Source organism: Oreochromis niloticus, linkage group LG16, assembly GCF_001858045.2.
Source record: "Oreochromis niloticus isolate F11D_XX linkage group LG16, O_niloticus_UMD_NMBU, whole genome shotgun sequence".
NCBI classification, from domain to species: domain Eukaryota; kingdom Metazoa; phylum Chordata; class Actinopteri; order Cichliformes; family Cichlidae; genus Oreochromis; species Oreochromis niloticus.
The window spans coordinates 7,182,524-7,197,923 of NC_031987.2; the positions used below are offsets into that span (position 1 = coordinate 7,182,524).

The 15,400-nt window shown below is 40.0% G+C and overlaps 1 protein-coding gene across 1 annotated transcript in view; it reads right to left on the bottom strand.

Annotated features, from left to right (window-relative positions):
- LOC100693480 (ly6/PLAUR domain-containing protein 1) overlaps window positions 1–15,400 on the bottom strand; it is a 28,494-nt gene that overhangs the window by 8,350 nt on the left and 4,744 nt on the right. Inside the window, exon 2 of the mRNA XM_025903607.1 lies at window positions 14,490–14,618. Coding sequence (XP_025759392.1) covers window positions 14,490–14,618 — 129 coding nt within the window. The remainder of the gene's footprint in view (window positions 1–14,489; window positions 14,619–15,400) is intronic.

Sequence of the window (15,400 nt, forward strand, 5' to 3'; positions counted from 1 at the left end):
AAAGAAGTGGCAACTACTGCTACAATCGTTTTACAAACCTAGCAAAGCAGAAGTTTGGTTTTTTTAAATTTCCAAATCCAAGTTGTTTTGTGCGCGTACATCTCACAAAGTAGTTTTTAGTGAAAATTTTAAAAATTATTTGCTCCACCAACAACCCCCCATGGGTATAAATTTTGAATTTTTGTGCTTTAAAAGATAAAAAATTGCATCCACGAACACACAAAAATATACAATAGAAGAAACACAAATCAATAGTGAATATCTCACGACCTGCTCTAAGAGAATGTGTTGCACAATATGTTCACATACTGACAGTGACAGCATTAAATACATTTAACAATCAAAATAATGACGCACATTGAATTATTAGATTGTATTGTATTAGACTGTAAAGAGTTCCATCCAAGCTTGTTCATTTTTTTTGTGAAGGAGTACTTTATACGTTTTTAACCTTGAGGCAGTGTCCAGTTCGCAATAAATACGTCCAGTATAATAAAATATCTTTAAAACTATATTTACAGACATTTCAAGTGACTGCGTTCGATGTTTAAAGTTCTTCTGAAAAGCATTTCAGGCACAGTTTTATATGTAGTTATAAAAACAAAATGATCCACATTGCAATAAAAGCCAAGGGGAATGAAAGAGGGTAATTTTTTCCACATATTCTGTATACACGTACACGTGACAACAAGTCAGAGGTGTTTGTGAGATTACTTGGGGGAGGCTTTAACATTTTAGTGACATTTTCTTTTAAAGAAATTTAGAAATCAGAACATGAACTTGCAGTAACCCCTGTAATATTTCACTCCTCTCTCCACCCAAGTGAAACTGATGCAGGCGTAGTAACACCCAAAGAGCTGCACGCTCATTTAAATTGTGCATCCTTCCATGTTTTATACACTGCAAATATCAGTGGAGATCCCAGAAGGTGCAGACTAATCCAGAGGAAACACAGTGTGAAATGTTAGAGAGCTCTGGAGGGAAAGATCTCATCCTCTCACAAAGCCTGCAGATTAAAATCTGACTGAAGCCGTGTTTACATTTTGAATTTTAGCTGCTGGAGTCTTAAACACACCTGGAAAAACACTGTGCAACAAAGGAAATGGAAAACTGACAATCTCTACATGCATATTCCCAAATAGCAATTACTAACATTTGTATGTTTAAAGAAAATATTTCATAAATCCCAGATCTTTTAATATTTTTATATATTGTCTAAGGAGCTTGGAAAGAAAAGCGTCTGGACTTCTTTAAGTTGCTTGAAGACGTTTCACCTCTCATCCGAGAAGCTTCTTCAGTTCTAAGAGTCAAATGGTGGAGAGTCCCAGATTTAAACCCAGTGGGAGTGTCCCCCCAAAGAGGGACAAAGGACCCCCTGATGATCCTCTACCTAATCACATGAGCCAAGGTGTGAAAACGGGTGTGGGTCACAATCAGCCAGGGTTTCGGGTGAGCTCATTGTGAAACCTGGCCCCACCCTATCATGTGATTTCCTGAGGTCAGATGGCCCAGGATGTGAGTGGGCGTTAAGGCGTCTGGGAAGGGATCTCAAAACTGGATTATAGATGGCAGACAGTTTGGGGGCATACTTTGAACTACTGGACATGGTGAGTTCTGGATAATCTTCAAAGCTGTCTTTATAACTTGGGTTTGGAATTCTTAATGTCAGGATGCGTCTACACGTACACGGGTATTTTGGTAAATATAGCTTTTATTATGCGTTTTGGCCGTTTGTTTTTGATGTTTTGGATCACTGAAAACTGAGCTTTTGAAAAACTTCTGCAAGAGTGAAAAGTTTGGAAAACTTGGATTCAGTGTTAAAATGTGGACAAGGTCTTTTGAACGGCCAACATTTCTTCACGGTTGGAGTTATATCGCCACCTGCTGCTTTGAGATGGTCTTGACAACACTTGGATGTGGACGGATACATTTTTTAAAACAAACTCAGAAAAAGTTTTGTTTAAAAATTAAAAAAAAAATTGTTTGTAACCTCAGAAACACTTAAAGAGCATGTCCTGTTCTATGATCTGATCTCACTGTGACTTTATACACAAAAAAACCCTGCTTTAAGCTCCTAGCATCATGCCTGGTCTAGTACGTTTCTAATGCTCTTTAAAAATGCAGCTTCAAGCCATGCTAAATATGAATAGTGCTGATGAAAACCTGGCAAGGCCAAGACTGATGACTGAGTAGTTTCTGGGAGCGTGTATCTGCCAAAAAATAAATAAGCTAACGGACAAGGAACAGCAGCATGTTAGAAAGATGAGTCATTTTTTGATGCTTGGACCCAAGGAACAGAGTCAATATGTCTTTTTTTATTTTAATATTTTGAGCAGTAATTTGAAGATGGAAACAGTGGGTAACATGTTCAGTCAGGGGAAAATGAGCGTTAATAAAAGTGGGATATTACTGACAAAGAAAACAAATGTGATGGTTTTTCTCATTTCAGTCACAGTCGAACAGGCTTTTTATTGGTGTGCTAGCCTCAACTCCTCTTCAGCTCCTTCATCTTCATTCATACCTTCATTTAGAAGCTTTATTTAAACTCCAGACCAGTCACCACCCTCTGTGTGCAATCATTAGTTCAACTTTTTTTATTTGTACATGTCAGTCACAGTTTTTCATTAATCAGGCTTCAGGTTTTATTATTTTTTCACACCCTGTCAGATTTTGACTGATTTTTTTCTCGTCTCTGGAGCTTTTTAACTTTCTCATTTAAAGTTCAATACAGACGATCTGTCACTCACATTAAGTATCTTGATGTTGATGCTTCTTCTACCATTCTTGCTGCTTTATTTTCTTTGTCACTTTTATTTTGTAATCTGGGCCCTCACCCGTGTTATAGTCTACATGTATCAGGCTTAATGGCCTAACAAAATGTAATAGATCCATGGTGCATAAAGTTTGGCTTGCAATGAACATAGCATGGAGCCAAAATTAGACATGTTCAATGAGGACAGCTAGAAACCCCATTTAAGGAAAGCCATTTAGTAAAGCTGATTTATCAGTGAGACAGTGTAATCAGCCAATATTAGCTATTTGCTGATATATCAGTATCAGCATTTATAAAGCATGATAAATGGAAATGAAAAATAAAAAACTGTGGTGGCTGTAGCTCAGGAGGAAGACCAGATCTTGCGCAGCCAATGTGAAAGTGCCTTAAACCTGCATTGTTTTTAACAGCTACCAGTGGGTGATACATGTGCAAAAAGACATCTGATCCTATAGTAGTCTATGGTAAAATGTCCCATAGAGTACAAAACACTTTTCGGTTGAGTTAAGGTCCATGACATTGCTACTGACCAATCATGTTGTTATGATATCATAGCTTTAAAATGTCGGGGAAAAATGTTGTTATTACCAACACTATGTTCTGGAAAAAATGGAAAATATTTTCTTTATTTAATTTAAGAATATGATAAATATGTTATCCAGTTAGATTTGCTTTTAGCCCAATCTAGGTTACTCATATTAATTTGCTAGCGATTTTTTAATTACGTTATCTAGCTTCTTGGCTAATGCTAACTGAATGCTGAGACAATGTCACTGGGCAGTTGCAGTTTCGAACCTGATAAGATGAAGTTACCTCACTTAACTTATTTATTTTTTGGCTACAAAAAATATTTTTTTTGTCAAGCACATGAACACTGTCAATGAAACCTGCCATAAACGGTGCCATAAGATGAGCAGTCAGCTAACAGATCATATTGGGTCAAGTTGGCAATTACATTAAATTTATTTGTAATAATACAGCAATTAACTGTGATAAACCAGTGACAGTCACATGTTGCTGCCTACATAGTTAGAACTTTACATTTAAATAATACATTTGCACTGAGCAACGTTTGTGTTCAATAGTAGTATAACAGGAAAACAACCATCTAGCAGCCAGTTGAGTCGAATCGAGTCAGCAAATTGTGCTCATTGACAAAGATTCATTCAAAATGACAGCAACATGTTAGCAGTCTGTAATTATTTATAAATAGAAATTTCCCTCACGCCGACTATGAAACCAGAAATCAAGAGAGTGGGAGATCTGCTAGCATGTTATACATTTAAGTTGTAGCTATAAGATACCCCTGGATTGTACTGTCTTCTAAAAGTCTGCTAAAAGTAAGATAGCGAGTTGCTGTTGATGAGCTGATTCAGTGTTGTGATGCAGCTGTACACCAAACTTTTTTATGTTCCTTATTTTTAAACATGTTAATGAATAAATAAGTTGAAGAGCAGCAGTCGGAGTCTATTATAGATCACAGAGGTTTCTTGTTTAATTGCAAAACTGCCGACTAACCTATAACTAAGTATAATATTTTATTGATTACCTCACACACTGAGCTCACACACAGCCAGGAGGGCTCTTCTAATTGAAATTCTGAACAAATCCTTTATAGACATCATGCTCTGTAATTGAGTATTGAGTATTGATTACACTCCATATGTAGTAGCTTTAAGCGTGGAGAATATATGCATTGATGTGCCACATTTCAGGAGCAGATATCAGCGTAATGAAGCTCACACGGCACATCAGGTAAACACTCCATCACATCTGAAGCGCCTGGGTGGGATTTCGTTTAATTTGTGCATGGGGATCCAAAGATTCAGCACTTCAATCTAAATTATGCTGTTGAGTTAATTTATGGCAAAAAGGGTGAAAGGATGAAGAGAGAAGAAGTCTAATGAGAATCAGCATGCTTGGCTGCACAGGGAGGACCGAGCCATCCAATAAGTGTCTGGAAACCCTTCAGCTACTCCTCTAAATGACTTTTTAACCAAAGAAACGAGCGATTCACTGACACTTTAAAGAAGCATAGAACAGGATCAACACTAATGCTTTTGTTTGGGTTTTTTTTGCCAGTGACCTTGACATGTGCAAAATAACAGTTCCTTACTGGAGACAGAGTGATGTGAGTCTGCTCTATAGAGTTTATTGTCCATTTAAATCAAACCAGACGAGGTAGTGAAATGAGATAGCGGATGTTATACGAGCTGAAGTAAAGATGTCATCAAGATAAATGCTCAGCGGGGACGGTGAAATTTCACAGCAGGTATTTTTGGTGAAGGATGTAGAATCAAGTAGTTACCAAATTCAAAGGTTGCACCGTGTGCAGAAGTCTAGTAGAAGACGATGAAGTCTAGAGAAAGAGAGCATTTTGGATGACTTACAACCTTGACACTAGTGGTCCATCCATATACAGTGGATTACAAGTGGATCTGGTACTTCCATAGTGCTTTTATCTATGTCTAAGCAGTTTTCCATGCACTGATGAATACATCTGGGGTAACTTGTGGATCCACATTTTGCCCAAAGATACTTCAAGATGTGGACAACCTTAAAACAACCTTTGAAAATCATCTGATTTACTGTATATAACAGGTGGATCTAAGTTAGTCTGTTGCTTATCACTAATTCAATTTAGTTTTATTTATTTAGCACTGAATCACGATAGTAGTTGGCTCAAGGCACTTTGTATTGTAAAGTAGAGACCCTGCAATAAGAGAAAACCCCAAAAATCAGACCACCTCATCTGAGCACGCACTTGGTGACAGTGGGAAGGAAAAACTCCCTTTTAACAGGAAGAAACCTCTGGTACAACCAGGCTCAGGGAGGGCAACCATCTGCTGCAGCCCACAGACAGATCACCGACCCCACCTGGCACCCTCTGGTCGCTAGGGAAAAACGCAAATGGTTGCTGGAGGTCCTGTCTGGCACAACAAAGTCATCATCCTCCATTTAATATATGTGCAACAACAGCAATTTGCTAGCAACGTCATACGAACGAAGATGTGGGACCGGAGCAGTTAGCTGCTATCTTCAAAGCATCTTTTGTGTGTCAAGACAGCAAAACAGGAGTAAGAAGGAATCAGACTGCTATTGAATCAGGTTGGCAGGTACATGCAGTCTGTTTGTGATAATCCTGTGCTGTGATTCTGTACTTGCTGAGTGGTGGTAGTATCTGCATACTGTGAGTAAACAGAAATTCAATTCAATCTAATAACTACTTACATTTAGAGTCCAACCACAGACTTGAAATTCAGAAGTTCCTCCACAGGTTGGTGATTAAACTGCAGAATGAGGCAGAATGATTAAACTGCAGAATGAGCCTTACTTTTATATTTGAGTTTATTAGATACTAACCGATTGGTGTTGAGTCCCCTATTGCAAAATGTCACCAACACAGATAGCTGCTACAAGTACTGTTTGTCATTATATTAGTTTGAAACCCATCACACACTGATTCCAGTTGTTTGCAGTTACCTGCATACCTTTGGCAACCTGTCTATGAGTAAAAGCAGAAGGCTAAGGCTAAGTTGCCTACGGCGAAGCAAGAGGTGCAATTGCTTTTCTTTCAACCTCTGGACGACCAGTTTCTCATCAACAGCAAAAAAATTAATAACTAAATAATATTCAATGGAACCACTGATTTTTCCTTGTTACAAAGAAGTTAGTGTCCAATTTTTACTACTTGGCTGGCTGACACACAGTTGGTACCCAACAACAACCAGCACACTGACTATTAACAAGTCCTGAGGCTTCAAAATGTAAAGTCCAAAGGTCATGAACGAGCTCCTGCTGGCTGTGTCCAAATTTATATATACACAGCCTCACACATTTGACTACATGAAGCGGACAATGAGTGTCCATATGGCTGAAAGAGTAGACTCAGTCACAATACAGATGCAAATGCTTTTGTGTTTTCTCCAGGGACCGGCGTCACACACATTGTGCTGGTCGGTGTTCATTCCCTGCTGTTAAAGAATTCCACATCACATGTGGTCAAATGCTGCTTACCATTCAGGATCACTGCAGCCTGCTCAGTTTGCTCTGTGATAAAACTAAACATCCAAATTCATGAGCTACACAAGTAACCACACAGTGTGCAAAAATGTATGACCTGAAATAATAATACATTTTGAGTCCTTTAAATACTGGTTCACAAAACCTCACCCTGACAAACTTCAGCAGCCCCGCTCCCTCGATTTAACCGAATGAATGTAAACTTCCGAGAGTAACCACAGTCTCATTTCCTTTTCTCTGATACAGTAAATTAACTTTTCTGAATTGCAGAAGCTAATTTAGATAAGCAGTGAAATCAGGCAGACACGGGTGAAGCCGCCATTGTCTCCATCTTGCTCCGTGATGCTCTGTGGTCTCTTCGTCAAGACGAGCGGTGGCTGGGTTGGGGTCATCAGCCGTCGTTACATAATCTGAACCGGCCCATTGACAGGAATTAGTCTGGTGTTACAGCTCTGAGTAATCAGGGCTCAAGGGTTATAATACTTTTATATTTTTCATTAATTAAAAAACTTTTATTTCATTTTGATGTCAGTTTAGTTTTGAGTTTGCTTGATTCAGTTTACTTTTTAAGATCTTGTGTTTTCGTGTTTAATTCGTGTGAGTGGTATTTGTTGGGGCAGATGCTTAAAAGATTACCTCTGAATCATTGAAGCATAAAAAAGGCATTTAACTACAGTGTTGTGTTTGAACCAATTTTAAATTGTATCTTTAGGGATTTTGTTACTCTCAACCTGTTGCAAAAACATATTACTTGTTCCAATTTCTTTAGTTGAATCTGTGAAAAATGCCTAAGATAATAGAGTTTGACAGACACAAAATAACATATTTGCAAAATGAGGATGATTTACAAAGAGTTATTACCCAAAAATGTGGCACATATTGTCATGGTGTGCTGTGTCCTTAAAAAAATCTGAGGAAGCTGAACAAGTGGAGGACAAAAGAAGAACTAGCAGGCCTAAAGACATACAATCAGTAACAGTATCTGAAAGCGATTCTCCAAAGAAACTTTTGACACAATTGTATCTATTTTAAAGAACAAAAACAGGAAATCCAGGAATTGCTCTGACTCAAATACTGTCAGTGAATTTCTTTTCTGATGGCAAATTTTGAACCTGTGCACATAAAACAGCAAATACGCCTCAAAAACCTGTTCAGAGATGAGACACCGCAGCTTCAGGTGGTGAAATCAAACCTTCACAACAACAACAACAAAAAAACAAGATGATTTTGTGCTCAGCCGGTGATGTGTTAGTTATCTGCCTTCATCAGCTGCCTAACGTGCTGCGCTGCCACACATCAGCCACTGTCGTTTGATTTTCAGAGGAATCCGAGGGGGAATAATTGCGCTTATTCGTCTTGCCATCGCTGTTTCATTTAGTCTGCTGCCTCTGTGAAGGTTTTACATGTTTAGTGTGAAGGGAAGACTGAAGCGCACAGCAGTGATCATCATCTATGGGCTATTAAACATGTTTTTGAAGACAGTTTTAAGCAATAATGTAACGTGAACTGCACGTTTACATTTGTTTCCTTAGTAAAAAGCTTGCTGTTTTTCTTGTCTTGATCACTACAGCTGGATTTACTTACAAAAAAAAAAAGTCACTGGGCACCTTCTAATACTCGTGATACAGGACTGTTTTATTATTTTTCAAGATAGCCAGAAATCAATCCTTTCTCTGAACCTCAAATAATGACAAATTAACTGAATAGCTAATTTTTGTTACTGAAAGGTATAATTAATATTTTTAAGCAAAAAGTTACCAGTAACATCTGCCCATTCATTGATACAGTCAGCTTCAAATTTGGCAAAAGTGTTGCTGGTTACCTGAGTAACTGCAGTGCCAAATTTGAGATAATTTAGATGAACTTTTTTAATACTTTGGCTAAAAATTATTCTCCCCTTACTAAAAAAAATTGTCTTCTTCCAGATTTCTCAGAGTTGAATACAAACAGAATACAAACTGTTTCTTTGGCAGTTCCGTCCACTGCATCCTCTATGGAAGGAGTGCCAGTGGGATTAATGAGATGCTCCATTTGGAATCAGTGACCCAAGCCTTCCTCAGAATGCTGTTGGAGTTCTGCTTGAAGGTGGAAATTGAAGATCTCCCACTCACGTTCCTCCAGGTCTCTCTGTCATTGCATTGAAGTTATCCAGCAGGACAATGGAGTTGCAGATGGGGCACGCTTTAGCACTGCACCCAGGAACTCCAAGAAGACTGGGTGCTCCTGACTGTTGCTTTGCAAACAAGTGCAAACAACATTCAGGACTTGGTACCAAACCTAAAGAAGCAACCTTATCATTCACCGAGAAAAACTTAAAGGTACTGGCAGCGAGCCAAGGGGATACTAGAAGGCCCACCCCAGCCTCCTCTCATCGAGGGCAGCTCCAGCCCTTTTCCAGGACACTGTTTCAGAGCCCGAGCTGTGTGTTCAGGTAAGTCTGAGTATATCCACCTGGTATCAGTCAACCCCACATACCAGTTTGGGCTGCTTCCATGCCAGAGTGGTGGAGTTTCACATCCCAGTAGCTAACCTCAGCAGCCGGGGGTCAGACCGCCAGGGCGTCCACCCAGGACCATCACCCGACACACATCACGCTCAAACCCTACAGCGCCATCTGCAGGCAGTGAGCTCCAAGGAAGTATTTTCACTTTCTTTTTTGTGACATTTCCACATCAAAACCTTTAATAATATTATTATAATACTTTATCACTATCACCTGCAAAAATACTTTAATGCCAGACTTTCTTTGGTGTGAGTTTGTGTGCCATTACACTAATCTACCGTCTCTTTGAGACTGCCTCTGAGGAGTTGCAGGGTGACCACTTTCATATCATTTATTACAGTAAATCGACTCCCTCCATTAAAGGAGAAGGCTCTGAAATGAAAGGTGGCCCACTGGAGCGTGACAATCATCTCCTTTTTTAAATACACGGGCGATAAACATCCGTCTCCAAGGTAAAAGCACAGCCTTTTATCTTTTCTCAAGACATAATCAGAGGAGAAAGATGATTATAGTAATAGAAGACGGGAAGCAGAGCTTGTTTCATGCTGCCCAGCAGAAAAAATTGCCATCATAGGAAAAGATGTTTGCTCTGCATGTGGTTTTGTTCACTGCTGGTCCTTTAACAGGAATAGTTTAGGGCTGTTCATCAGGTGGGGGGTCCTTTCCTTTTTATGAACCAGCTTGGATCTTTTGCATTGGATTATGATGGAAAACAAAAGGCAGGCATCAGGTGAGAGTTAAAAATGAGATAAATTACTGGAATATAATGGAGCGAGGCTGTCAGACAAACACAAATATGGTATCTAAATGTAGGCACAAAGGAGCAGCTGATATCTCACATGGCAGAATGAGCCCTAAATATTTACCCAGAATGCACTTTTTCAAGTTTCTTCCAATGAATTATCAGAAAGCAGATCAAACATTGATGCTTGTTTCTGTTACTCTACATCACAAACATTAATTCTGGTTACAGAAAAATCATGGTGAACAAAAAAAGCAGATTTTGGCTCTAGACTGTGCCTCTGGAGTGGGTGTAAAATCGTTCTTCAGGCCTGAAAATTTCCTTCCTTTCTAATCTGCCTTTAAGAAAGCAGATGATTGTTTAACGCCTTCAGATACAGAAGCACTGATCTTCAAGCCCCAGCCGAGGATGTGCTCCTACATCTGCACTGAGGAGCTGGATGCAAAGTCGCACACTTGTAGCTGCTCAGAGCAAGTGTACTGTGTAAGAATCACACAGCTGGACAAATTTTCATTCTTATCACTCGGACACGTCGCTCGGAGGTACCAGTGCTATTGTGAATCCATCTATTGCACTGCAAACAGCGATAAGGTGCGGTCAGCCGGATTCCCGAGCCCTCCTTGTACTCGCAGAGCAGCATTAATGATAACACTGCGAGATAAAAGCCGGGACGTACACGAGCATTCATGCAGAAATTTTCTTATTAAAGAACTGTCGACACCACAGTGCAGCGAGCTCGCCCTTTGAATTGGGATCCACATTTCCAAAGACAGGAACTTATTGAGTTTGCTCATCAGCTGTAGAGAGAGAGAGAGGGAGTAACAACACCACTCGCCTGCATGCACGCCTCCAATTTCCACTGGGTATTAAAATGAAGGACACCTCAGGGAGAGTGACCTTTAGTGCCCGCGCTCTCACCAGCAGATAGGGATGTAAACACTGCAGGGTTTTTGTGGGATTTTCTGTGCGTTCCTGCTAACTTCAAGTCTGAATAGCCGCTGCTGAACACGGTCAAAGCCGAGTGTCAGCGCACTTTTTAAATGACATTGAAAACCTTCATAACGAGGTTGCGCATTCTTTATACCGAATAATGTGAGCTGAACAAAAGCGATGCAAATGCACAACTCTGAAAAGAAAGCAGCTGCAGAACATGTTGAATAAGGGGGAGAGAATCCAAGCCGCCAGGTCCAACCAGCACCTGAAACCGCAGATCACAGACACTGTGGGTCCCTACGTCACTGAACTTCAAATACTGAAACCACAAGTTGGATATAAACGATGGACTGTGGCTGCACTTTGGTCGCCATAATGTTTTTTTGTTTTTAAACTATTACCACTCACTCACATGAAACTTTATTAGGGACACCTGCTCATTTCACACCAATGTCTAATAAGCAGTGATGGGAATAACGGCGTTACAAGTAACGGCGTTACTAACGGCGTTACTTTTTTCAGTAACGAGTAATCTAACTAATTACTATTCCTATCGTTACAACGCCGTTACAGTTACTAACAAGGAAACGCGGTCCGTTACTATTTTTCAACAAACAGACGGTTGAAGCTGTGTTCAGCTTACCGCATCTTATATCAGCTGCACGGAAGTAGCTGTAAGTAATCTGGACGCTACAGCTTTAAGCAGCTGCGCGCTCCCGCGGACGCTAATCACGATCACTGTCTAGCACAACACCTGGAGCTAAGGAGGCAAAACAATCGAGTGCTGCTGTTTGACTGAGGAAGAATAAAGTAGTCGTGGTAAGTCAATCACGTGACCACTTAAAGACAAAGCAACAAGGTGCCAGTTTTTAAATTGTGGCGATAGGCCACGTAAAACCAGAGTCGTGATAAACAAGATATATGCGACGTTTTTTCCTCAATAGTTTCGCCACGTTAGCGCTAGCAAGCACTCTCTGCTTATGAGCAAAAAAACTAAACAAAACAGGGGAAGTTTTAGGAGTGACGTCGAGAGAGAGAGCAGAAAAAGAGAGAGAGCGAGTTTTGAGATGTGAGATTTGTGACGTTTAGCGTGTTTGGAGTGTGTAGTTAATGTGTTGTCTTGTGTAGTTAGTGTGTAGTGTTGTGGATAGTTTTGTGTTGTGTGTCAGAACAATGAGGCGACTGCTGTCTCCAGGTAGAAACAGCAGTGATACACCTGCTGCTGTCAGACCTGCAGGTATCAGGCTGTGATGTTCTCCTTTATAGTGCACACAAACTAGTTTTTGGAGTGGCACAAATAATTTGTGTGGCATCTTATTGAAGAACAGCTGATTGTTCTGTAAATAGTTTGAAATGGTTATTTAAAAAATCAAGGTAAATGGATGCAAATAAATTTGTTGTTTGCAAAACTTGTGCATAGGATTTTAAAATTGACAATTAATATTTGCATTTAAAGTTATGAAATATGATTCATTAAAGATGTTTGTGGTTGTTACAGTAAAAATATAACTTTTTCTACTCTGATTTTATGGTTTTTGTCTGATTTTTAGATCAATTCTGGTTATACAGTATGACAAAATGAGAACATAACTGTAAATTCAGGCACGCAAGGTTGTGCTAAAAAGAATGATACCAAACAAGGCAAAGTGAATAGTTTTTAAAGGTAAAATGTGGAGGGAAAATCAAGAGTAGTAAAAAAATGGCCAATTATACCCTGGACCCCAGGGGGTTAAACGTTCTTTGTTTTTTTTTAAAGTAACGCAATAGTTACTTTTCCAAGTAATTAATTACTTTTAGAATATTGTAACTCAGTTACTAACTCAGTTACTTTTTTGAAGAAGTAACTAGTAACTATAATTGAATTACTTTTTCAAAGTAACTTGCCCAACACTGCTAATAAGCCAATCACGTGGCAGCAAGTTAACGTTTTTAGGTATGTAGACATGATCAGAATGACCAGCTTTGAGCTGGTAGGAAGGTAACGGCAACTCAAATAACTACTTGTTACATTCAGGGTGTGCAGAAGAGCTTCTTTGATTGAGGAAGTTTTCTCGGCACACTTTGTCTCTTAGTACCTGCTGAGCATTGTTTAAACACCACAGCCTCCCTGAGTGTTGCTGCTGACCGTGTCCATCCCTTTATGACCAAACTGTACCCATCTTCTGACGGCTGCTTCCAGCATGATTACACACCTCAGATCATCTTAAACTGGTTTCTTGAACATGGTGTAACAGGAGATTCACATCATGGATTTGCAGTAACTGTGTGATGTTATCATGTCAACATGGACCAAAATCTTAGAAATGTTTCCAGCACCTTGTTGAATGTTTGTCATGTAAGTCTCAGGATCATGTTATTTTTTCCAGCAGTGTTACTGGGTGGGCTAATACACCTTTTATTCATATTTCTAATCATCATTTACGTCCCTGAGATGCTTCAGCTGAATAAGTTTTGGTCGTACTTCATGATTATTGTCTATAAAGGGAAGTTTCGACTGGGCAAATGATGACTGAGTGGATGAGTGGACTAATTTTTCTGGTTTTGTTAAGCTAAACATGATAATTCGGACTCTTTAGCCTCCTCAGTTCACTGGATTAGAATGAAGGTCGTTATAAACTCAGGATGAACATACTCCGAGTTTATTGAGCTAACTCTGATCAGCTTTTTAGAACTGAAACCTCACAGTTGGTTTAACCTGTTCTAGCCTACAGCGCCCTGTTCACCCTCTTGTGTTTCTAGACTCCAGTGCAGATCACTTCCTGTTCCCTTCTTCCCCTTTTCCACTTTTACTCCAATATCCCACAACTTCGCTCCAGTTCTTTCCTTATTTCCCCCCCAAGTCCATAAAACTCTTCTTTCTTTTTTCTTTCACACGACCTCAATTACTTACAGGCCAGCACACTGCTAGCAGTGTATCTGCAGGGAGCTGATATCGTCTGAAGCGTCAGATCTGGCGGTTTATCTGTCAGGCTCTGTTGGATTATAATTCGCAGGATATGAGGTGTAGAAAAGTCTGATCTCACACAAAGGACACAGTTGTCTGTGTATGCAAAACATCTCCCTCTCACATGAAAATGGCACAGTTTATATCCATGAAAGCTGCCCCGCAGCTAAGTATTTCATCCTCTAATGATAGTCGTAGTGTGGCGAGGGCCCTGTCCTCGCTGACCTCAGATCAGTTTGATTTCAGCTGACGGCGGTGGCGCCTGGAGAGCTGTCTTTCTCCTGTCTTTGCACAAAGAGGGGAGCCTTAAAACATGCCAGAAATACAAACTGTTTCTTTGGCGTCACTTCAAAACGGCCTTTTGTTTACAAGATTTCCTCCGGCTGAGGAAATATAACTGCCTGAGCGCCCACCAACACAAACACGCTAATCCTGCCTGGAGACACGGGGAACAGTTGTGCGCTCTGAATTCTTAGTTTATATATTTGAGTTTGGGATTCTGTTAAAGTTTTACTGCAAAGCTCCTCAGAACCACGCAGATCCAATCCGCTACACCAAGGTCATGACCTACCGTCCTCCTTCACCAGGACCTCCTTCTGGCACATGTCCTGCACGTTCACGGTGCAGTTGACGATGAACTCTGGCGTGGAGCAGTCGTGCGTCATCTCACACTGGTAACACTGGATCTGCAGAGCCAGCCCTGAAACACACACACACACACAGAAACCCCGTCATTCACGATAACTCAGCCCAACAACGTCCTCGACACTGTTTTTTCCTCCAGCTTTATCGTGAAAGTTTCACCTCAAAGTGGAGTCGAGTTTTACTTTGTTAAATATTCTGCCTTTGACTCGCACCGTTTCAAATCTGTGTGACAGATAATGCTCAATTATTTATCTGCCTTGCTGCTGGTGCGTTTATCTTAGCAGCACATTTCATCATGTCTCCCTTTGATAGCTCATATTTGTCCGTTTCCACAGTAAAGCTGACTTGTTTACACCGAGTGTCCTTCAGAGAGCTTATTTACTGGGAGCGAAGGATAAACAGATTTCCGGCAGAAATCCAGTGCAGGTCATGAGCACGCTGACCCGAATCAGAATCTATTTTTCATAACTGAGAAGATATATTTTTAACAGAGCGAGTCACACGCTGGAGACGGGGATCAGTCACACAGCACCTTTCAAGTCTTACCCATCACTAAAACAGTCTATAGGCTACATATAGATCCTCATGTCTCTGTGGCTGACTGACTCATGGATCATCTTATTTTGACATTTAAGGTGTTTATAACCAGTTCCTCAGGCTCCTCTCATCTTGTGTTTTAACTTCAGGTTATTTTAAAAAAAAAATCTATAAGAAGAAGAGTCATGGTTTTGGATAATTTCATGTTTTTGTCTTTTTCTATCAGTTTCATCTCCTCTCTTTGGTGATTTTCAATTTCAACTCAGTTTTATTTATACAGCACCAAATCACAACAAAAGA